The sequence below is a fragment of the Podarcis pityusensis genome (genome assembly GCF_964106645.2).
Source record: "Podarcis pityusensis genome assembly, chromosome: 1".
NCBI classification, from domain to species: domain Eukaryota; kingdom Metazoa; phylum Chordata; class Lepidosauria; order Squamata; family Lacertidae; genus Podarcis; species Podarcis pityusensis.
This window is the reverse complement of record NC_138028.1, coordinates 1,500,774-1,525,275: the sequence shown is the minus strand read 5'-3', so window position 1 is coordinate 1,525,275 and position 24,502 is coordinate 1,500,774. Positions and strand designations below refer to the sequence as shown.

Here is a 24,502-nt window from a genome sequence, read left to right as displayed (position 1 = left end):
ATACTGGGCTATGGGCTGGTCTGTGGCTGCTTTGTGTCATCATTGAACCGGGGGGGGGGGGCACTCTCCTCCCCACAGACAGGCGGGGCAGGAATTAGTGGGCTAGTTGAAAGCATGAATCTTCCTGGAGATCAGGTCCAATTAACAGGGGCTCTGCTTTTCAAATGGAGGTTAAGCCGCTGTCTGTTTAATCATGCCAATTAATCCATCCCTGCTCATTGAATTTGACAGAGAAGGTGATGAAATACTGAGGAGGAGGGGGGATTCAGCGAGGGGCAAGGGAGAGACGTCTGGACATGCCCAAGGATGTTTTGCAAAGGGCTGCACAGTTGTCTTCCTTTTCACATCTCACAAGAACTCAAACAACCTTAGGAACACAACAATTATTCCACGGATTTGCCGAATTCTTTCCCCAACCCTAAAGCCATTTAAATTAGCAGCAACCTCCATGTTTAGAAATTATAAACAAATGAAGGCTGAAAAATGTGTTCTGTGTCGGTCAGCAAGTACATTCCCCCACCCATCCACTGATGAACCCGGCATCTGAATTGTGCAAGGGGGTGTGCATGTGGGAGTGTGTCCCTCCCATCCCTACCAACTATCCCATGGTTCTGTGGGCCATTTTGGTCCTGATCATAAAACCGTAGAGTTGGAAGGGTCCGGGGGGCTCCGGGGTTGGCAACCTGCTGCCAATGCCATCAGCATCCATGACAGGTGTCCATCCAACCTCTGCTTAACAATCTCTAAGGAAGGAGAGTTCCCCAGCTTCCTAGGGAGTGATGGTAAAGATAGGATAGACCAGGAAGCACCGCTTTTACACTTATCGGTATACACACACACAGAGGAATACACCCACAGTCTCTACTTATTTAACATCTAGAGCAGTTCCACAGCTGCTCTCAGAGCTGGGCAGCCCCTCTTTCACAGCCAGAGAGCTGGCGGGGAGCCTTCTTCCCCTCAAGATGTTTACCCAGCAGCAGCAGCATCCCTCGGCTGAGACAGCAGCCCTTCCTGTCCACCCAGCTCCTGGCTCCTCTGAGCCAGCTGAAGTGCTTAATTGCACCATGGACTCACCTATCATTACGAGAGGCTCAAAAGCCAATAAACAAGGCTCCGGCTGCGGAAGCAAACAGAGCTGGTCAGGTTCCAACACGCCTCAGTGGCTCACCGGGAGCCAGTGGCCTTTGGGTCTTTGGGGAAGGAGGACTCTGGCATGTAAACACCTTCCTTCTCCTCCTTCTCCTCCTGCTGCAGTGGGTGCCCATGGATGGCTTTGCCCTCAAACATGCCCACGGCAACACAAGATGTCACTGTCGACATGTTGACATTAAGGTGGAATGGAAATCTCACCATCCACATCTTTCCAGTGAGCGCAATCGAGGCCAATGAGGATGATGATGATGCAACTCTGATTCCACATGGGAAACGGCAGAGGTCTTAGGAGAGAGATTTCCATACCCTTCAAGTTGTTCACATTTCACAAGGACAGCCCCCCTTTTCCTAGTCCCAGGCATTTCACCGCCTCTTGCACTGCCTTGTTAAAACTGGGAGCCAGTGTGGTGTAGTGGTTCAAGTGTTGGGCCAGGACCTGGGAGAGACCAGGGTTCAAATCTCCCCCACTTGGCCATGAAGCTCATTGGGTGAGCCTGGGGGCCAGCCACCACCTCTCAGCCTACTCTACCTCACAGTGTTGTTGGGGGACATTAAATGAGGAGGGGGAAGAACCACGGATGCCACCACAAATGCAAGTGCACAACCAACAACACCCTCCGCAGCGGCTGGGCGGCTGAAGTCTAGGCTGGGCAGCTGGCAACAGGCTGTGGGACGCTCTGTTTTTCTGCGACCTCATCTGTCCCTTTTGCATCACGGCCGTTGTTTTTGTAACAAAAATTATGCAAGGTGCGTTAAGGGACTGGAATGGGAGCAGAAGTGACTTCTGTGGTGAGCAACGGATGGGATGTTCGTAACTTCTAATGTTTTTCCATTGCATAACACTCAACAGACAAAACCAAGGATGCTCACAGCCATACGCTGAATTTCACTGGTGAAAATCAAAGCATCCTTTGCTCACCTCTTCACACAATTTAAGGAAGCTTCAAAGGATACAGGCCCTCACAATCAAAGCACCTGTACTTATTCTGCAAAACAGCCATAATTGGAGAGAGGCAGTCCTTGAGGTATTGCGATCCTAAGCCAGTTAAGGCTTTATATGTCAAAACCAGCACTTTGAATTGGACCTGGAAACTAATTGGCCAGCAATGCAGTCGGGCCAGGATTGACGTTATATGCTCAAACCGCCTTGCCCCAGTTGCCTCGCACAGCACAATTAAAAAAAAATTCTCAGCAGGGAGATAAAACAGTGGCAAATGCTTAATTTCTACCTGTTGGGCTGCTGTTAAAGCACAACAACAGAACCAGTGCAGAAAGGTGGGCAACCTTACAGTTTTTCTTCTGAGTCCTGCTGTTTGTTTTTGGGAAAAAGTAACACCACAGAAATAATTTGCAGACTCTTGTAATTTAACAGGAGGGACTAGGCTAAGCCCTCCCCTTTCCACTCCCAGTCCTTGAGATCACACTCTCAGCTAAGCACGAACTGGTCCAAAACAACCACACCTGCATGTGAACACATCCAAACACAGTGGATTCTGCACTCACCCTCAGTAACACAGACCAGGTTTGCCCTCTTGGCCATTCATTGCAAAATTACGTCCGCCCTCCCTAACCACCCTAGAAAGAAGCTTCACTGGGGATGGGAAGCGGTTACTCGCAACATTTCAAAATCTCTTGTCCCAAATGAAAAATCTCAAGGCAGCACACAAACAGCTGCCAACGGAACTGCAATCGAACACATTCATATTAAAGCACTGGAGAGGAGCAACTGAAACCTGCATGAAGGTTAGAAGCAGCCAGAGAGAAAGGAAGCCTTGTTCTCCCATGGCCTGGAGCAACATATGCTCTTCACACCCGCCCAGCAGCTGTGCCAGCCCTGCTCAGGCACAGTTCACCCTCATTGCTAAAAGCCAGAATACCCACCAGAGATCACCCAGGCCCTTCTTGGAGTGGGCAGAAAGCAGGGCAGAAGCACCGCCGTTGCCTCCGAGGCTGCCACGTGGCCTCTCCTCACTCCCTCCGAGGTGGGCAGAGAGGCAGAGATGTCGGGCGCTGCTGACCAGGCGCCAGGTGCCTACCTCGCAGGTGGGCTAGAGCCACGAAGGGAGGCAGAGGCCCTCCCGCTGGCTGCTCTGCCTCTCCTTTCTGCGGGGAGCATCTCTCCTTGGCTGGGAGTGAGCTAGGGACACTCACACAAGATTTCATTGTCCTCCCTAAATCACTTCGTCATTGGATTAAGCATTCGTCAGGACCTTTGCCAGAAAGCAGCCAATTCAAATTATGCTCATAGCGCCAGATGCCCAATTGATCTTGGCTGCCCAGAGGCAGGCACTGCTTGCTTGCTCCCTCCCTCCCTCCTTGGAAACAAAAGCAAGGCTTTCAGGGCAGGCCTGGCTTGAGGAAGCAAAGCCCTCAGGTTGCCCAGCCAGGGGTTGGAGTGGACATCAGCCCCTCCCTGCCCAGGGGGCAGCCTTCTCTTGGCAGCCCAGCTGAGCACCTGCTGCAACCAGGAAACAGGCTGCAGAGGAAGGAACTTGGATGCCATCCCTTCTCCCCTGGCAGGATTCCCACGCCTTCAACAGTGGCACAGTAGGAGGGAAATCAACAGGTGAGACCTTGCTCATTTCTGTGCAGAATGTGCTTTGTCTGTTAAATTTCTGCCGGAGCAGTAAGCATGAAAAGCATGGGAGGTCTGCCAAGGAAAAATAAGAAGCAGCCTCCTCTGAAACAGGGAGGTGTGGTTTTCCCCAAAGACAGTAAAGTGGTCCAGAGAACAAGGAGATAGCAGGGCAGAAGCTGCCCGATTCCCAAGATGCACTGCAGGATGTAGAGCCTGGGGAGAGGGGAGGGAGAGGCTTTCAGAAGCAGATGGGTGGGTGGGTGGGTGTTGGTTTTCGTTATCAACCCCCAACTACTCTCTGAGTTCCTGCAGCGACTGCAGTCTATTCCTCTGTACCCAGACAAAACTTACAATCCCCGTGGAAAGAAAATCCCCCCCTGCCCTGCCCTGCCCTTCTAGCAGTAGCAGAAGCAGCAGCAAGACTGTGCCTTTCTCTTGGCTTCTGCTGCTTCTGTGGAGGAGAGGGCAACCCAGAGTTCTTGGTCCTGTCAGATATAAGGAACTTCCAGGTCCAAATGCAGTCAAGCTTTGAATGCCAGCAATTGGCAGGGCAAAAGGGGAGGAGGGCAGCTGCCCCCATGCACAGCTGGTGGGCTTCCCCCAAACTGCACTGACTTCTGCATCCACTGGCAGAACTGCGGCCTCTGCCCACCCTTGGTGTTGGGTTGCGCCTCCAAGAAGCTACCAGCCACCAGGGGCCTTTGGGGAAAACAATTCTCTAATGATTAGCAGGCACTGAGAAGGCAACAGTTAGTCATTGCAGGCCATTAGCAAGCAAGCAAGGAAGACACAGTCACTGAGCAGCCATCACAACATTTCCTTTTGCTATCCAAGATCCCCTTAACCAGGGGTCAGCAACCTTTTTCAGCCGTGGGCCGGTCCACCATCCCTCAGACCATGTGGTGGGCCGGACTATATTTTGAAAAAAATAATGAACGAATTCCTATGCCCCACGAAAACACCAGGCAGGCCCCACAAATATTCCAGAGATGCATTTTAAATAAAAGCACACATTCTACTCATGTAAAAGCATGCTGATTCCCGGACTGTCTGTGGGCCGGATTGAGAAGGCAGCTGGGCCGCATCCAGCCCCCTGGCCTTAGGTTGCCTACCCTTGCCCTTAACTAATTTGCTGTGCATCAGTTAAGATTTCCCCTCCCTTACTCCAGGCACCTCCAGACAGTGCTGGGAGAGGCTCCTACCTGAAACCCTGGAGAGCTGCTGCCAGTCAGTGTGGGCAGTACTGAGCAAGGTGGTCTGACTCACCATAAAGGCAGCTTCCTATGTACTGTTATAAAAAACACAGCCAATCCCAATTTTTTTCTACAACAGTACTGCAATTGATCTATGCCTTTAGTTGACTGATCTACCGGTTGACTGAACTTCAGGTTTCTTGGGGGGGGGGGGTTTCAACATTTGGAAGGGTAGGTGGTGGTAGTGATGCGGGCCCCTCTCAGCACACCACACCCCCTCCCCGGTTGCTTACCTTGCTCTCGGCTGGAGGAGCTGTGGGGGTCGTGGGCTGCTGCTTGGAGATGCTGTCGGCCAGGCACCAGCAGACTCTCTTCTTCTGCTCCTGGGAGTGAGCCTCCAAGCTGAGCACGCACTCCAGCTTCTAGGGACACAGAAGGACACCTGCCCTTAGCCAGACCCTGGAGCCAAGTCCTGGGCCCATAGGCCGGCCTCCTTCTCCGAAGGCAACATCCGCATCGTGGTCCCTCCGAGCAAAGGAGCCCTCATGGCGGCTTAAGCCCAGCACACCTGAGAGACACAGAGGCTGCTCATGCCTCCATCCGAGGAGGTCCCTGTGCTGGGCTCTGGCAACAGAGGCAGCAAGAGAAGAGGCACGCCCAAGGGCTGCCCCCCAGCAGGGCAGCTCCCCTCGCACTGGAGACTTGCTAAAATCCAAGACTGAAGACCTTGCTGAGGCTCTCCCGTTGCTCCTGTCTGGGCTGCCCTGGCAGGAAAGGGAGATGGAAGTCTGGTGAACCAGGCCGACTTTTCACTCTGCTCACTGGTTACCTTGCTGAACAATCACGATGGGCCAGGCTGTCAAGCGACCCTCCACAGGGACGGACCCATCCACAGAGCTTTCTTCCTGTTTTACAGCCCCCTTTCCCCTCGACGGCAAGGCAGACGTCACTGCTGCCACCTGTCTTTCAGCTAAAAGGCTCCTTGGCTAGGAAACTGACTGGCAGGGATTTATCATCCACTTACAAGGTTGCCCTCACCGCCACAGGGGCTGCTGAGACAAAGCGCCACGGCAGCCTGTCGCCAGGCGGGCACAGTTTAATTGTATCATAGTTGGGAGGGGTTGTGCCTGCGTGCTTTACCGACACTTCATCTTGCTACCCTTTTAGCAGGATGTGCAAGCTCTGATGGGCAGAATGTTGCAGTGACAAGTAGTTCACTCATTTATTTAGAGACCCCACATCCTGACAAGTCACAAAAGTATTCTGCAGCACCCGGGTGTCTCCTTTGCCTTGAACGCCTTTGCTCCTCTGACTTGCAGCAGCTGCACAGGAAGTTTAAAAGGAGCCCTATGGGGGTCCCAGAACACTTGCCACAAGGGTGGCAGCAGGAGGAATCAAGGGTCATTTAGCAGGAAGACATGGCCTGGCTTTGCCCCCTCCACCCCCCCATCCTTGCTTTTTCAAAACTGGGATCGCTTCTGACTTTCTGCAGCCACAACATGCCCAGCATGGAGGGCTGTCTGAATTGGCCCAAGCCTCACCATGGAGGACAGACTGCCCAGAGGACACCTCCCTGCCCTCCCGCAGGAGCAGAATGCCCAGAGGGGCATCGCAAGGTTCTCTCTGTGGCTGAGACACAGATGTTGTTGTTGTTGCTGCTGCTGCTGCCAACTCAACAAAGTTACATCTCTGTGTGCAGCAACACAGACTTCTTTTTAGCCTGATCCATAGCATTAGTCTTTAAATCCAGACCAAAGCTTACCTGACAGACAGAACAGCACCTAGTCCTGAGAGGATAAGCCCCTGCGCTCTAGAGCCATGCGGGCAGAGCATGAGGCAGAACCGGCGCCATGAAGGATTGCAAGAGAGGAGCCTCCTCTATGTGGAAGGGACATGTGCGTGCTCAGCCAGCTCTGCCCTCTCCACGCTTGTGTCTCTCGGAGCAGGAGGAGAGGGTGAATTACGGGAAATCAGTTCAGGCTAACTAGGCATAATGCCGGCTGGGCAGGGGGCAGGATTGGCTGTGCTGCTGTTGCAGCGAATGAATACACTATTTGCGCAGCTCACCACCAGAATGTGCCCCAAGAGGCATCTGAAAAGACGTTTGCAAGTGCTCTCCATCAAGAGCAATTCAGGAGCCCATCTCCTAATCCCACAGCTAATGGGATTAACGGCTTGCAACTCAATTCGATCAGGGCTGGGCGGGAGATGGGAACGCTGTGCAAACACTGCTAGCCACACGGGGTGGCAAGATGGTTCTGCGGTGCTTTTTCCCTACATGGGTGTACACAACCCCTCCACAAACCCCGGAGGGCAGGAGGTTCTGTGACCAACAGACAGCACTTGGCACTGGGGCTGAAACTCTCTCTCTCTCTCTCTCTCTCACACACACACACACACACACACACACAAACCATGTTTAGATTTTGCCTTTGCCAAATTTATTCCAGGTGAGGCTCACATTTCTCCCTCTGAATTAAAATGGAGGGAGGTGCCCAGGAAAGGGTATGAGGGCAACAGTGACACCCGTCCCTTCCTATGAACATGCCCTTAAGCATTTCGGTGTCTCATTTGCCCAGTGTTAGGATCATCCCCTGCATTTCCACATCAGTTTCTGACATTAAAAGGGGAGTGGGGAGGCGTGCTGAAAATTAATCACCATGTTTGTGTGAATTTTTCCACATTCACATATCTCTGCATGCAAGTTTGCCTAACAGACACACTTTTGCAAAATAATTCCCCTTATTTTTTTATCTGATGTTTGCTTTTATACACATGTATGTTTGTATACATTCCTTGACTGGAGAACAGCATTGCAAAAGTGGAAGAAGGAGGAGTTGGGAAGGGTAGCTGAGTTTCCATTCATCCATTACTCTGGAAAGTGTGGATTAGGTTATGTTTCCCTTTAAATCCCCTTTAAAAGCTGATTAGACTTTCTCCCTTCTCCTTCACTTCCAGGGACTCTTGACGGAAGAAATCCAAAAACAGAGGCTCATCCAGAGACACAACAGACTACCTCTTCCAAGGGTGAGAAAATGCTGATCCACATTTCCGTTTGCCCCGTGTGTGGGAAGCCTGGGTCCGAATGCTTTCCTGCTTGTCCCATGCTTTCCAGGCATGGGTCCAAGCGGTTTTGCCTTTGCTCTGTCGTTTCCCCCTGGAAAACCCACTTTTTAGAGCTAAATTGGTGCAAACATATATCCGGAGAAAACCCAGTTGACATTTGCTTCTATTAAGTGGTAAAATGAGGTTTTCCTGGAAGAAGTTTCCCCAGCCTGCTCACCTTCTGCCCCACCCCCACCCCCGCTGGGTTTCCTAGAGGGCCAGCTTCTGCCCCAAACAGGTGGAAGTGCTTCAGGCGCTTCAGGTAAAGGAAGCATTTGGCATGCGATTACAGAAAACAGTGTGGTTGTGCTCCGTCCAATGCTCACCTCGGCCAGGTAGAGGATGCAGAACTTCAGATCCTCTGAGGAAGCTGCAAGTGAAGCAGATCAGAAGAATTTAGCTTTCCTTTGACTCTGAAGTGGCTCCCACAAGCAAAATGCTTTTTTCTTCCTGGCAACTGAGCAACTGAGTTTCGCTTCCTATCTGCTTTTGTTTGCTTTCAGCAAAAAGGAAAGAGATGGAGAGTTTCTCAGCCCGCAGAAGTGAAGCTCTCACATAAGCAGAGACAAAGAAGCTGCCTTAGGCAGCATCACAGGCTCTCTCTCCTCATAGGAGCTCGGCTCCGGCACCTCTCAGGTGGGCGCCATTGCCATTCTAAGAGAATAAGGGAGAAGTTCACGATGAGCTCCAGCACCTCTTTTTCTAGAAAAATAGCACCGGGCAGGACAGGCAGAGAGAATTCACACAGCCTCCTAATACTTGGTTTAGCAAGTCAGTGCTAAGTCCAGGAGTGGCAAAAGGATTCATTCTACGCTCAACTCAAGCCTGCAATTGGTGGCCACAGCCCTCAATCACAGGGTGGGGTGGGGCTTTAAGGGAAAGAGCTGGGTGAATACAGAGTGGCAGAGGAGAGGTCTGTCCATGGTTGTGGGCCATGACAGCAGCTTGCAGGGAGGCAGGTCTGGGTGAAACCTCACCGGACGACACAGTCTTTACCTTATCTCTCACCCTAAACTTGTTGAAATAATATTTGGGGTGGGAGGGGGAGAGAAATCATGTACACGGCCTTGAGTTCCGTGAAGGAAGGCAAGATTTAAAGCAAAACGTAAATATATAAAAATAAATGGAGCAGTATACCAGTTGCTGTAAAGCAATCAGGAGAGGACTGCATATCTTTGCTCTCAGTCCACTTCCTGAAGGAGCAGAGGTGCCCTGGCACCTGCAGGTGTCGTGTCCTTTCTTAACCCCCTGCTTCCACAACTCACCTTCTTGCACTCTGACATCCTTCAGGTAGAGGGGGTTTCGGAGGACATTGCACCGTCCCGGCTCATCCTCCTTGGTGAAGAGCAGCAAGTCTGAGTAGATGAAGAGAGTCACCTGGGCAAGGTGGGAAGAGGACAGGGGGGTCACTTGAGGCACGCAGGGCCACCCAGCTTTGGTGGGAGTGGCAAAAGGTGGGAGAATAAGCCAGGCCTAACACTGGGCTGAGCTGAGCCCAACTCCCGGGTGGGGGTGCAGATCAACATCAGATTGATCAGCTGAGGGCAGGGATGGACAAGGACACATTCTGCACAGGTCAGCCAGGAGGGGGTGCTGTGAGCCTTTGTGTGTGGCATCACCCACTACTGGCATGCAACTCTCAGGAGGTTGGTAAAAAAAAGAGCTTGCTTGCCCCTGTTTTATATAAACCAAATTCTTGCTAAGTTCTTGCTTCAACACTACAATGGATGGGCAGGCCAAAGAGCAATTACTTTTAATAGAACTAGGGAGAGCATTTGCCTATAAACTCCCCGTGTGAGTTGTTAAGCTGATCGACTGATTGTTCCGTCTGACGGCCAGCGTAGGAAGGAGGATGCCAGGCTAGGTTTGGGGGATCTTCTGAGGCTTAGCCTCCAACTATCTGTCCCTGAACGTGCAGCCTCCACTTAGCATCCCAGAGGCTCCTTCCCACGGCCCCGATGGCATTGTCAGGAGGCTGCTGACACAAGAGCCCCCTGGACTCTCCTTCTCTCATCAGAGATGGTAGGGTGCCAGGCCAAGGAGCCAAGAGCACAAGGGCCTCCTGTAGCACACAGCAGCGGAAACCCGGGACCAAGATCTCAGCAGATTGTGACTAAAGGAACCACCGTCAAGTCTAGACAGGATGTGGCTCAAGCCAGAATCAGAATTCGGCGGAAGGACTGGCTTTGGCATGGCTCCCTCCAGGGCCACCCACCATCTTCTCCCCACTCTTAAAGAAAAGAATCCTTTGGTGGCATCTTCAGCTCATTTACTTTTACCCCCTTTCTGAGCAAAGCCCTGGAAGCACCTGAAGGCCATCATGCCAGAAGCACCATCCCAGTTTGCCCTCTAGGGACATGCAAAGTACATCACAGACAAATTCAGGAACAATACCAAAACCATCATCATTTCCCTCTGGGAGAGAAGACACCAGCCAAAGCCCCCAGCCTGCACCAGAGGCAAAAGCAGGCAGAAGGCAAGTGGCCCAAAGGGAGAACCACACCCCACAGAAGGCGCATCCTTTTCCATGAAAGGCCCATTTCCTGCCCCTGCTCTCCACTCGCAGCAAGGCCTCCTCCTCGGAAGAGAGGGGTGGGTGCCATCCTCTCCCACTCTGTCATCAAGAAGTGCCTGTCTGCAGTGTGGCTCCTCCTGGGCCTCATGGGTCTTGCATGCAAGGGGTTGGGGTGGATTCCCCATTTCCTACTGGAAAGCCCTCTGCATGCAGGAAGCAAGCAAGCAAGCAAGTGCCTCAGGACAAAGGACTCCATCCCCCTGACATACTGCCTATCTACATGCGGGGAATTTCTTTCTTTTTTAATGCGGGGTGGGGGAAGCATATAAATGTGAGTACATTTAACATTAGCAGAGATGGGTAGTCAAGCTGGGGGTTAGAAGAGGTGGCAACCTCCCCCACGAAGCTTCCAGGGGCAGCCTGGTGCACAAACGTTTGGTGGGCAAAGGCTTTGCCTGGCACGGGGACAGGGAGGCAGGAGAAGTGATGTCCCTCTGCTTCTTCTGCTGTTGCAAAATGTCCAGGAGCAGAGCAGTGTTTGTCAAAAAAAGTGCCCGGTACAGCCCAACTATCTTCGAGGAGACCCCCAGCAGCCACAAAGAAGGGTTGGCAGAGACAGACCTGATGTGCAATGCTTGGCACTGCTTGCTGCTGGGTGGCTAATTCCTCTGCACCCCGCCCCCCAAATTCCTGCTTCTGGTCTCCTTAAGAGGATCTCAGCAGCACACAGAAATTGATGAGCCCACCAAAGAATCCTGGAGCTGAAGTGATGGCTGGAGATGTCCCCTGGCAGCAGGACCAGGGAAGAGGGTGAGGAGCAGGAAGCTCCTCCCAGCTCTGGCCTTGGGGAACCAGCACTTCTTGGGGGGGGGGGCTACCTGAGGAGATCCAGCCACCTCAGCCCAAAGACATGCCAGACCTTTTAAGCCCCATTTCAGTGCTTCTGCTGCCAAAGGAATGGGGGCACATTTGCCCTGGCATATTCCCCACTTTGTCCCATCTTCATGTTTCTGGAGGTGGGCTCCAGCATCCCGCTGACAGCAGAGAAGGCAAGAGGGGGCCTTGGCTTCCTTTGCCATCAGCAAGCAGACACCGCCTCACACAATTCACCAGCACCAGCAAGCGCCCAGAGCCTCACCTTGGTTGGTCTGTTCCGTGTCTCGTGAAGGAGAAGCTCTTCTGACAGCATCAGTGTCCGGGCTGGATTGCAAAGGTCCAGAGGCTGAAAGGAAGAGGAGGAAGAAGAGGAAGAGAAGGAGGGAGGCACACCTGGGACTTGGGTGTGAAGAACAATGCCAGCCCCCTGAGAGCCCCACCAACCTCCTCTTTGCAGAGAGGCTGGGAAGCCCCTGATAACAAACCGGATCTTGCAGGTGGAAAGTCCAGCAGAGGGAAAACAAGATGCCTTTGAGGGCTTGGTGTGGGCGGGCTGGGTTGTGTATGAGTGTGTGATGGCTCCTTGCAACCCCAACAACTACATCACACACAGGAACTATAAAAAGATCTCTCACACTCTGCCCCTGTGTGTGGTTATCACTGTTGAGCTGCAGCGGCCACAACAGCGACTGAAAGCGATCAGGGGGAGCATGGAAGAGGCATGTGGGAGGCAGGATATGCTTGCTGTGAGAGGGGTGTGAGTGTGGAGGGCACAGGAGAGGAGAGGCGAGAGGCCCACAGCTGCCAGCTACCAATGGCCACCAACGCTCTTCTCTCCCAGCTCCTCTCCTCAAAGCCCCTGAACATCTCAGGGTGAGGTTGGGCACAGGGAAGATCCTCCCTTGCCAAGGTGCATAGATGCAGCCATGCTGGCCATTTGAAATTGAAATACTTTATTGTCACTTGTACAACTTGTATACAGTTAGATTACACAAGCACCCCCCACTCAGCTCTCTTAGTCTTAATTCCCCTCGTTTACTGACGCACACCCACCAAACCCGAAAGTCAGTTGCCCTGTTGTTCTCTTTTCATTCAGCAGCCTGACAGCCCACGGATATAAGCTGTTCTTTACCCTGTTGGTGCGACTAATCCTGCTTCTATATCTTCTGCCCGAGGGCAGGAGATCAAGAAAGTGCTCGCCAGGGTGTGAATCATCCCTGAGAATTGTCCTCACTCTCCTGAGGCAACGTTCTTCCGCAATGTCATCCAGCGGATTCACGGGACAGCCTATAATATCTTGTGCTGTATTCACCACCCTCTGTAGGCACTTCCTATCAGATGATGTCAAACCAGCATACCACACCGTGATGCAGTATGAAAGGACACTTTCTATTGTTGACCATTTCTGCCCATAACTATGGCCACATCAAGGCTCGGGGTGGGGGTGGGGAGGCAAGAGGCTAAGACAAGTGCATGGAGGGTATGGCTCCCAATGGCCACTTGCCACACTGGTTATGTTTTGCCTCCATTATCAGAGGCAAGGGCACCTCCAAATGCTGCTTGCTGGGAGTGCTGCCGCTCTCAGGCCCTGCTTGTGAGCTTCTGGTTGGCCACTGTAAGAACAGGATTCTGGCCTAGACTGGCACCCTTGGACCCTTCCTAGGGAAATGCTGCAGGACTCTGGCAGAGGAAGGGGTCCTCACAAAAGGATGCTCCACTCCACAGCCATGAAGACTCACTCTGAATCATTCAGTCAGGGCTAATTACCCTGCTTTTTATGTCCTCATAGTAGGTCCACACCGGCCACATTCTAACTCAACTTTTAAGTTACTGGTCCCCAGGTGTGTTTGTTTTTTAAAAATAAAAACCTCCCACCTCCCAATTCCCCCACAGTTGCTTAAAGCTGGTTCTCCCGCATTATCAAAGACCCTTACCCAAGAGCCACCAAGATGGTGCCTTCCAGATGCTGCGGACCACAACTCTCATCGTCCCTGCCCAGTGGCCATATTGGCTGGGGATAACCCCAACCCTATCGATGGCTAGGAGTCAGGGTGACTAGACGGAGCCTCCACATGAAGAAGCAGTGATGCCACAGTGGCTTGGGGAGGAGCAGCCTTTACTTACTTGTTAGATTTAGAGTTGCCCCCTAGAACAATGTTCCCAGGGCTGCCTCAAAGGAGAAGAGGAAACAAATTGACAACAAAGCAATGTTGCTTTGAGCCCTGGCTGGGAGCTTCCTATTTCGGAAGAGGGATGCTAGCTTGGGCAGCCCGTGGCTCTGGCCCAGCAGCTGCAGCACGGCTCTGAGCCTCCTCCTTGGGTCTTCCTTACACCTCTCTCCCCACAACTATGCAAGTCCCTCTTCTCTTTCCACACTCCACACCCTGGCTTTAGTACTTTGGCCGATAGCACTTTGTGGGAGGCAGCACACAGAGCACTGCTTTACTGAGGTGGTAGTACCGAAGCAAGCACAGCAGGGACAGGAGGAAGCGCCTATTCAGCAGAAAGGGCTTCCTTCCCCCCTCCCTCCCTGAGACTTACCTGCACAAAGATGGGGAAGACTAGCACTTTGGGGGCCAGCGTCACGTAGGTGCCATAGCTGGAGTGTGGGATGCCAGGTCTCACAAGGGTGCAGTTCTGGGGGCGGCTGTCACTGTGGCTTTTCATGGTCTGCACCGTCTTCATGAGCCGGGACTTCTTGCCCTGGGACCCGCTTCTGCATGGATTGCCTGGAGGAAAGGGGGAGAGGGGGGCAGCTTATTGTTCCCTCTGCTGCAGGACTGTGTACTAAGTGTGTACTAAGACCACACTAATTAATTTGTGTAACAACATAATATACTGTCAACCTAGCAGTTCGAAAGCACACCAGTGCAAGTAGATAAATAGGTACCGCTGTGGCGAGAAGGTAAACAGCGTTTCTGTGTGCTCTGGCTTCCGTCACGGTGTTCCATTGAGCCAGAAGCAGTTCAGTCATGCTGGCCACATGACCTAGAAAGCTGTCTGTAGACAAATGCCGGCTCCCTCGGCCTGAAAGCAAGATGAGTGCCGCAACCCCATAGGCGCCTTTGAGTGGACTTAATGGTCTAGGGGTCCTTTACCATTTTACCTTTACTGCTTGACTGAAGTAAAAACCTTGTAAGAACACAAGAAGAGCCCTGAAGCTGGATCAGGCCAAAGGGGCTCCCTCTAGTCCAGAATTCTGTTCTCACAGTGGCCAACCAGGTGCCCCAAAGGCAAGAAGCCCACAAGGAAGCTGGACCTGAACGAAACAGCAGTTCCCTCCCCCCAGAGGTTTCCAGCAACTTATAAGGACAGCCTTATTCCCCACGGATTTGTCTAATCCTCTGTTAAAGGCATCCAAATAAACCACAAAACAGTTTTGTTTTTTTTTAAACTATTAAATTATCAATAAAGAATTAAAAACATTCAAAAGTTCATTAAAACCAACAGTGCACTAAAAAGAGATCAAGACATAGATAAACTTTCTGGATCTTTGGGTAGGCTTGTCTAAGCAAAAATATTTTAAAGAAGCACCAGAAGGCATACACCAAAGGCCCTGCATGATGTCAATAAGCAAGGAGTTCCAAAGTGTAGGTGCTGCACACTGATTTCTTACAACTGTGGAGCGAGTATTATGAGGCACCTGTAGCAGTGCCAGTTCTGCAGATCAGAATGGCCAAGTGGGCCATTACCACTCTGGGTTTATTCCCACTTCCTCTTGTCCTGTTGCTCCCCCACCCCACCCAGTCAGGAAACCTGCTCTTTAGCACTCACGTCAGAGCAAACGGCAATTCGGGTTTTCTCCTGTTGCTCTGATTCAGTGCTAAAGAGCGGAATTTCCCTGGGAAAAGAGCAGGCAAAGGGGAAACTGCTCGGTTTTGTGCCTAGAAAGCCCAGGTCAAGTGGAAAACTGCCCAGCCCTGTACTTTCTAGGCACAGAACAAGTGGAAGTGTGGATGAGCCTCCTGTCCAATTACCAGCATCTGTCAGGAGCCTGACTCAACTGTCAAGATTCATCAGGAAACACAGTCCCCTTAAGTACATGCCAGCCTCTTCACTTCCCCTGGTCTGGGGAAAGGCATTAAGAAGACAGAGCCCTGCCAGGGGATGGGAGAGAGCCAAGGAGCAGGGCCTCTGCCATGGTCCGGATGCCCCTTCTACACCTCACTCCCCCATCAGCTTGGTTTTGTAAGAGGAAAAGAGGCCAGGGGGTCCCTTCACAGAACTCTCCATGCCCAGCCCAACCCTCAAACAGTGCGGAAAGTAGTGAGCAGGAGCTCAAGTCCACCAGCACAAGAAAAATCCTCTCCCCATTCTGCAGTTTGCAATCACCTTAAACACAGCAGGGGAAGGATTACAAGACGCACAGCCCAACCTGATGCAGGTTCACTCAAAAGTAAACCCCACGGTGCTCAAGGGAGCTTACTCTGCAGCCTATGAATTGAGTGTGTTCTGGGCTGCAGCCACCATCAGGTCTGGCCAGAAGAACAGAAGCCCCTGCAAGGAACACAGGGCAGCTCCCCCTCTGATGGGAAAGCAGGAGCAGGAGGCAGAGGGGAGGAGAGGGCAGATGCCACTGACCCTTTCCAAGAGCAAAGTGCCCAAACTAAACCTTGTGCACACCCCACGCCACACATCTAACTAGCTTGGCCTCCCCGGAAACATCAAGGAATTGCTTCTTATGTGTTTATTTCTCTCCATCCGTCCCCTGTGCCTGCTCAGGGCGTGACGCTTTCCAAGAGTCAGTAGGAAACGGAGCCTCGCGGAAACGGTGAGTCAATCCGGCTCATTGTTGGCCAGTCGCTTTGGCAAAGTTCCTACGTGGCTGCTCCTGCCACATAGGACTTGGAAAACAACACGGCAGCTCAGATGGTACCGTTTCCACCAGGGCCTCTCTGTTCCCAGGCTGGCCTTATGATGAGCAGAGTGGCCCCCAAAGCCTTTTCTTCGCCTGCTTTCATCACTCCCGCTTTTACAAGTGTTGACTGTGATGATTTGGGCTAAGGATATTGCCATTGCTGGGTGGCCAATGTGGAGCCTCTTCAGTCTTGGGGTGCTCAGGGCCACACCTGGGGGAATGTGCCAGTGTTGTTGGCAAGGCATCTTGCCCTCAGCTGCCTTTCCACACACAGCAGGCCCCTCGTAGCTGCTCTGATGCTGCCCTGGGAAAGGCAAACATTCAAGAGCCTGCCTTGGCACCAGCGCAGCAGCCTCCCTGACCTCCCTTGTCCCCCTGAACCCAAACACTCCTGGATGCAGATGGGGAAGCAGATAGGGCCGCTCCAAAGTAAACAAACTGGACCATCCCATGAGCCATTTGGAAAGGGCTTGTTTGCTCTCAGATAAACAATGGTCTGTACCAAGTCATGTTCACTGGCAATGGCTTGGAAGCCGCCACCCTTTGCTGCAGAGATGGGGAAAGGCCTCTGAGACTCTAGTAGGGGGCAGTAATGCTCAACTGGCAGGTCTCAAACAGTGGCAGGCAAAAAAAGCACAGCCGTTTTTACAACAGCCCTGCAAGGCAGGTCAGCATTATCACCCTCTCTGTAGTGACGATGTGGGTAAGTGGCCATGGGGGGAGTGAGTCAGTGGGTGACAAGAGATCTGAAGCAGGGACTTCCTGGCTCAGAAACCCTCTATAGAGCCCCCACTCTTTGGCCTGGCCCAGACCAGGGTCCTTTCCTCGCATGCAGCCCTTTGCAATTCCACCTCCCCCCACCCTGCATTCCCAGGAGTGAGTTGCTTTAATGGACTGCATGGATGGAGGCTCTGGATCCCTGCCCTGCCATGAAGCTCCCTGGGCGACCTCCCTGGAGCCAGGCCCTCTGATCTCAGGGCTGCCACAATAACAACATTGGGGCACCTCCCCGCCCCTGCAACCTCTTTTGCTGAAGGCTGGGATACACATGACTCCCAACAAGTAATGAGATGCTGTTTGCGAGAAGGCAAACCTCTGGGGACTCCGGGAGCCCAACTAGCTAACAGGCCACCTGCTGCGGCTCCCAGCTTCTCTAGAACTCCTCTCCATTGCTCTGTGCTCTAAACACAATAAAACAAGCACAAAAAGTAGTAAAAAGAGGCTCCCTAAGATTTCCCTTCACTGCTCCTGGCCTCACTTAATATTCTGCTGCCTCAAGAAAAACAAGACCTCCAACACAGAAATGAGCAAAACCTGAGACACAGGCAAGAATGGAGCTAGACCCCCTTCTCACTCACTAACTCACCTCCAGGGGCCTTGCCTTCCGGGTAGATGGGCCTCAGCACCTGGAAGACACAAGACAGGAGAGCCGGGGTTACCTCCTCCTCCCTGCTCTCAGAAGACACTGTTGGGCTTGGGAAGACCCTGCAATTCTAATGCTGGATGCAGTATGTAGCATCTTGAGATCTCAGCCTTTCTCTTTTTGAAATATAGGTCAGCACTGTTTGGGACAAGATGTCACTACCCTTGAAGAACTATTCTAGGTAGTCCATGCACAGCCAACATGCTCAGGTGGGCAACTCAAACCCAACCAAGGCTATCGGAGGGGAACAGCAGCAGAGGACTATGATGGGATGGAGGGCCAAGGGCCCAGCAGCATCCTCTGGAAAGACAGCACCTGAACTACTGCATTTCAGCCTGCAGGGCGGACTCAACACATGAACTTCTCTTTGATATAAAAGGAATTCCTTTTACACAGAGAGCAAATGTGCCAGGGAAAGAGCTACGCTGCAGTCTGACCTCCAGGCTGACATCCAATTCTCTGCATGCAGGTGGTCTTCTTCTGGAGCATCCAGCCACCCACAGCCTGTTGTCCCCTGCAAGACCAGTTTTAATCATCTCATGAGCGGCTTCTGTGGATGAAGGCCTTATATTTTCACTTCTGGCAGTGAAAGGGGTTCCCTTCCAGGCAACCTGCTTAATGAGGTTTCATCCTGATTTGTTTGTGGGGAGACAATGTTGTATTAGGCCAGACTGGCCAAACTTGGCCGTTCAGATGTTTTGGGACTACAGTTCCCATCATCCCATCATTGGCTGACTGACCGAACCCAAAGGGTGCTCATCAATGGTTCCTCTTCATCCTGGAGAAGAGTGACTAGTGGGGTGCCACAGGGTTCTGTCTTGGGCCCGGTCTTATTCAACATCTTTATCAACGACTTGGATGATGGACTCAAGGGCATCCTGATCAAATTTGCAGATGACACCAAACTGGGAGGGGTGGCTAACACCCCAGAGGACAGGATCACACTTCAAAACGACCTTGACAGATTAGAGAACTGGGCCAAAACAAACAAGATGAATTTTAACAGGGAGAAATGTAAAGTATTGCACTTGGGCAAAAAAAAGGAGAGGCACAAATACAAGATGGGGGACACCTGGCTTGAGAGCAGTACATGTGAAAAGGATCTAGGAGTCTTGGTTGACCACAAACTTGACATGAGCCAACAGTGTGACGCGGCAGCTAAAAAAGCCAATGCAATTCTGGGCTGCATCAATAGGAGTATAGCATCTAGATCAAGGGAAGTAATAGTGCCACTGTATTCTGCTCTGGTCAGACCTCACCTGGAGTACTGTGTCCAGTTCTGGGCACCACAGTTCAAGAAGGACACTGACAAACTGGAACGTGTCCAGAGGAGGGCAACCAAAATGGTCAAAGGCCTGGAAACGATGCCTTATGAGGAACGGCTAAGAGACCTGGGCATGTTTAGCCTGGAGAAGAGGAGGTTAAGGGGTGATATGATAGCAATGTTCAAATATATAAAAGGATGTCACATAGAGGAGGGAGAAAGGTTGTTTTCTGCTGCTCCAGAGAAGCGGACACGGAGCAATGGATCCAAACTACAAGAAAGAAGATTCCACCTAAACATTAGGAAGAACTTCCTGACAGTAAGAGCTGTTCGACAGTGGAATTTGCTGCCAAGGAGTGTGGTGGAGTCTCCTTCTTTGGAGGTCTTTAAGCAGAGGCTTGACAACCATATGTCAGGAGTGCTCTGATGGTGTTTCCTGCTTGGCAGGGGGTTGGACTCGATGGCCCTTGTGGTCTCTTCCAACTCTATGATTCTATGATTCTATCCCTGACCCCTAGTCCTGTTAGCTAGGGATGATGGGAATTGTAGTCCCAAAAATGTCTGGAGGGCCAAGTTTGGCCATGCCTGTATTAGGCAAATGCTATATCCCACCCTCCCAAGAACGCATTCCTACCATTTTCCTTATCGCAAGGGGAGGAAGGCTGTTTGTTTCGCCAGAACTCCAAATTTGTCAGGATGTGACTTAATCCCACATGAAAACAATGACAATCTGGGAGACTCTGACCAGCCAATTGCACTTCTTCTGAGAGGAGAGTGTGCAAGTGGAGGATTTCAGACCAGAGAAGAGGTGGGATGAGCCACCTGACCAGTAGCCAACCTCTGCTTCCATACCTGGCCTCCTGGATTGAGCGGTGCCAGGATGATGTAGTTCTTGTCGCCCCCACTCGTTGATGGTGTTCGGGAAGGGGAGGGCATGGTGTGCTGCTGGGAGACCTTCCCAAGCTCTGTGTAGCGCTCCCAGCCATTGAGTGCCAGGCCCTCGTTCCCACCATAGACGATGTGGCAGCTCTGGCGATGATCGAGGTGTTGGGAGCGCAATGCACTGTTCTTCTCTCGCTTGTTGGGCGGTGACTGCAAGTCGTACGTCGATTTGCAGGATGAGCGGCGGATGACACCTTCTGGGCCAGGTCTGACCCGAGGGACTATGCGCCAGACCAGCACGATGATCTCGCGGGAGCAGTTCCTGCAAGAAATAAGATTGGCATTGACACAGATTCGTTCTTGGTGTCCCCCCGCCCCCGCCCTTTCTGCCCTGTCTCTCCCACCCTTGCTTGGAAATCAGGCCAGAGCCTTCTCCAAAACAAAGAAGGCTTTGCTTGCTGATAGATGAAGGGTTCTGAGGAGGCTCCCCAGGGAGGGAGTTTCCGGAGCCTCCTGGCAATGCTCCCAAAAAGCACCTCAGATACTGGCAAGGTGTAGAGAAGGGAGCAGCATGCACAGGCTCTTCCAAAGGTCTCAGTAATGGAAAATGTGGGAGGAAAGGTCAAGATGGAAAGGGCCACAGACAGACCCATTCTCAAGATGTTGCGAGGGAGGTCTTCTCTGTGCTGGCCCCATGACGACCATAAAGTGTTTGCAACATCTGCACATCTCCTACACGTCAGGCCTTTGCCAATGTCTGGGTGTTTCCCAGAAGCAGCCCTTCCATACTCAGACACAGGCACAGAGACCCCTTACTCTCCACCCATGCACACAACCCCAAGGGATCCAGGGATCCTGGTTCCGCCCCTGCAATTCCTTCTCCACACGTGTGTCATAGTCACCGGATCTCGTGGGCCAGCTCCACGCACTTCCAGCGCTCGACAGGTTGCTCATTGAGTTGGAGGATGGTGTCCAGTTGCTGCAAGCCAGCCTTCTCTGCTGGGCCACCTGCAAAGGGTGGGGTGGGAGAAACAGGGCATGTCTGCACCACAGGCAAACTGGTTTCATAGCCTTTCCCACCAAAGCAAACTTGGGTGGATGAGTACCTAGCAGTTTGGAAGCCAAACAGAACTACTCAAACATAGGAGTTAGGAGAATCCCTAGCATTCCTAGACAGGAAGGAAAACAGGGAAAGCGGTGCACGTTTCTGTGTTAGTCCAAAAGCAGACCCTGCCAGCTTCCAGAGCCTAAATAATGCTGAAGTCAGAAGTCTGCAGGCTGGAGCCATGAGTGGCGGAGAAAGTGGACCTGTGTTGTGTAGTGCACGGCCAGCATGCCACTCCCTAGACCAGGAGGAGAGTGCCAAGAGGCAGGAGAAGCTGGAGCCCAGAGCCCAGCCCCTTTGCAAAGCGAACTAATCCACCATCCAGGCAACTCTGCTCTCCTTACCCGAGTCCACTGCCTGCACACGCACAGGCGAGTCACAGCAGATGGTGAACCCAAACCCATTCTTGCCACGGGGGATTGTAATCTGGAAAGAAACAACGAAGTTATGCCTTTTAACAAACAGCAACAGCTGCCCCTCATGCATTCTGCATTCACTGGTCGTATCTGTGCAGCAGGTGGGGAAAGACAAAAGGGATGCATGCACACTCACACTCTGCACATGCTCACTGAACCCCAGGAGAGGGAAGTGGGATCTCTTCCACTAGCCCGAACCCCAAGCGCACACCCTGCAACTGTGCCCACAGCCATTCTGTTCGGCCTTCACAACAAGAAAAGCCCCCCTGGGAGGCATCAAGCCAAGTGAGTCCCCTGGGGTGGGCTCAGCAGGCAGCCACGGGTGGGGAGCACTTTCCTCTCTCCTTGAGCAATGAGCACCAGGAACTTTCCACTGGCCACACATGGCCAGGAAGCTGAAAGGTTGCGCTGATCTTATCAATCCCTACCTTAGCCGCCTCCACCACCACAAAGAGGAGGAGGTTATTTTAGCCTCACCCACATCCGTTGCCACAGGGAGGATAGAAGCACCACAGCAGCTCTCCTCAAAATAGCATTGTGCCTTCAGGCTGAAGGGGCTTTCCAAAAGCCAGGGCTTGCCAGGCCACTAGGCAGCGTGGGCTTCAAAGGGATTTGGTCCCCAGCAGAAAGAGCTTTCAGCCGCCTCAGAGACTACAGGTGCCTGTGGGCCGCTGAGTCAAACCAAAAGGGTCCTTAGCCAGGATCCTGTCACCACTCACATTGTACCACAACAGGAGCATGGATGGTCCCCACCCCACCCACCAGCTGCACACCCCCACCAGGTAGCACCACAGGAGATGTGCCAAGGTCTGACATGGAGCCCTGTGCATCCTCGTCATGACCCTGGTGCTATTTCCTCATGATTTTAGTTTTATTCCCTTCATGACAGTGAATGCTGCAAAAGACAAAATCTGGATTCAAGATGCCTTTAACAGATTGGAAAACTGAGCCCAAACTAACAAAATTAATTTCAGTAGGGGTAAATGTAAGGTGCTGCAGAACCAGGTGAACAAATATAAGGCTAGGTACACCTGGCTTACCAGTAGCACATGTGAAAAGGGTCTAGGGGTCTTAGTATAGAATCACAGAATGGTAGAGTTGGAAGAGACCCAAGGGTTATCTAGCCCAAACCCCCCACAATGCAGGAATCTCAGCTAAAACATCCCTGGGAGATGGCCATCCAACCTCTGCTTAAAAAACCTCCAAGGAAGGAGAGTCCACAACCTCCACTGTCAGACAGCTCTTACTGTCAGAAATTTCTTCCTGATGATTTGTCGGAATCTCCTTTCTTGTAACTTGAAGCCACTGGTTCTAGTCTATTCTGGTTCGAAAGGCTACTCTCCAAAGCAGAAAAAAAAAAAAAACCAAACCAGTGACTTCCGGGGTGGCGCCATCGGCAATAGCGGACTCTCTCTGAACAGGAGGGACTAGCTCCGCGGGAAACGGGTCTTTTCCGCTACGGCAAAGCGGGGACCCTTTTAAAAATCACAGGCGGATGAAGCCTGTGACCATAGGACTCGGCGGGCACCTTTAGCGCCCCCCCAACTCGCTAAGGAACCCACCAACGGGCTCCGAAGTGAAGAGGGGGAAGTGGCGCGGTGCTGTGAGTCAACTGCTATTTCCGTGCAGCGAAGCCGCACAGCCGTTGCCGGAGAGCGCTGCCTTTTTCCTGGGACAATTCGGACTCTAAAATAAGCACCCGTGAGTACTTAGACTTTGAACAACTGGACATTAGATAAGGACTTGCGAGCAGAAAGGAATTGGATTTTAAAAACCTATTTAAATTTGGTACGGAACGGGAAGGTTTAAACAGGAAGACAGCCTTCCGTTCTTCTGTAGACAGAATAAAGCAAAGACAACGTAAACTAGAGCTTACAAAATCGCCTTTAAAGGATTGGATTTCATCATTTAAAATTGTGGACCCCCATTCGACAGCAGGAGAAGGAGGGGGATCTTTTCCGGACTGTTTAAAGTGAGTTTAAAGTAAAGTAACTTTCCTCCGTCCTGATCCTGGAGCGGGGTGTCAGGACTGACGTTTGAAGTTCATTGACCAGAGACAAGCGTTTTTGACAGATAGCTAAAAGAAGAGAAACATAGCGATTCCACTGCTTCCCTTCGCATCTTTAAGCAACAAATATTGACAAAGTATCTCAAAAAGGGAAACTTTGTTGTAAGAACAAATAGAAGTTTTCCCTCTAGAGGGAGACTGTGAAACTGTAACCAACTCCAGGGAGCTGGCAGCTGTTACAGATTACAACCGTGGGAACAGGCATTTGACCTTGCAGGACAATGTATTCAGAAGCTTTGTTGTGTGCTTTCTATAAAACAAATGCCCTACTGGAACAATTACATGAAAAGGTGAATTGGATGGTGACTTCGACTAGAAATTTTGAACAGGCAGTGGGAAACTTTGAACAGACAGTGGGAAAATATGTGGAGCCCACTCAGGAATTAAATCAGGAGTGTGTCCTGACAGAACAGGCCCAACAGGAATATGAGTTTTCGGATTTGACAAATGAACTTGGAAAAAACCAGATTTGGAAAGAAAAAGTTTGGTTTGGCTTGGAAATGGGGGGCTGGATTGACCCCCCTATGCTGGGATGTTTGGACTTTTCAAATCTGGCAATGGGCCGTGAGATGTTTGGGATTGTGGGGGCTCTTAATTTTGGAGGGTCTTTGAAACATGCTTTTAAATACCATATGGAATTTAGTGTTGAATATGGAAAAGGGGCTGACCTGTCGAGAAGGGTTAAAAATATTGCCAAGCTGGAGTTACCACGAGCAGGAGACAAGGGAAAATACAGTTACAAATATGAAGAAGAGCTGCGGAAGGGACATGGAAGAGACTTGAGGGCCTCGGATATAAGGCTGCCAGGTTAATGGGCTAGATCGATGGGATAATAAGGACTGACAAAACCCGGAACCAGGAGGAAGGGACGCTGGATGAAGATTGGATTTGTTTGCATTTCTTTTTTCTACCATTAGAACTGTTTTATAAAATTGATGAATGTCAGAAAAATGTTGGAATGAAATTACTTGGCTTTAGTAAAGATGTTTAAAGAATTATGAAAGAATATTATGGTTATGAGAAGTTGGTAAGGATAAGATTTAAGTTTCAAGCTTTAAGGTTTATTT

At 51.5% G+C, this 24,502-nt stretch overlaps 1 protein-coding gene across 6 annotated transcripts in view; it reads right to left on the bottom strand.

Moving 5' to 3' along the window:
• Positions 1 to 24,502, bottom strand: part of RGS3 (regulator of G protein signaling 3) — a 75,326-nt gene that overhangs the window by 20,910 nt on the left and 29,914 nt on the right. For all 6 annotated transcript variants that reach the window (XM_081012224.1, XM_081012225.1, XM_081012223.1 and 3 more), the window contains 9 exons: positions 21,296 to 21,377; positions 20,749 to 20,854; positions 19,817 to 20,168; positions 17,644 to 17,683; positions 13,961 to 14,148; positions 11,682 to 11,765; positions 9,294 to 9,405; positions 8,355 to 8,398; positions 5,217 to 5,345 (listed from right to left, as the gene is read on the bottom strand). In XM_081012224.1, the coding sequence (XP_080868350.1) occupies positions 5,217 to 5,345; positions 8,355 to 8,398; positions 9,294 to 9,405; positions 11,682 to 11,765; positions 13,961 to 14,148; positions 17,644 to 17,683; positions 19,817 to 20,168; positions 20,749 to 20,854; positions 21,296 to 21,377 (1,137 nt within the window). The remainder of the gene's footprint in view (positions 1 to 5,216; positions 5,346 to 8,354; positions 8,399 to 9,293; positions 9,406 to 11,681; positions 11,766 to 13,960; positions 14,149 to 17,643; positions 17,684 to 19,816; positions 20,169 to 20,748; positions 20,855 to 21,295; positions 21,378 to 24,502) is intronic.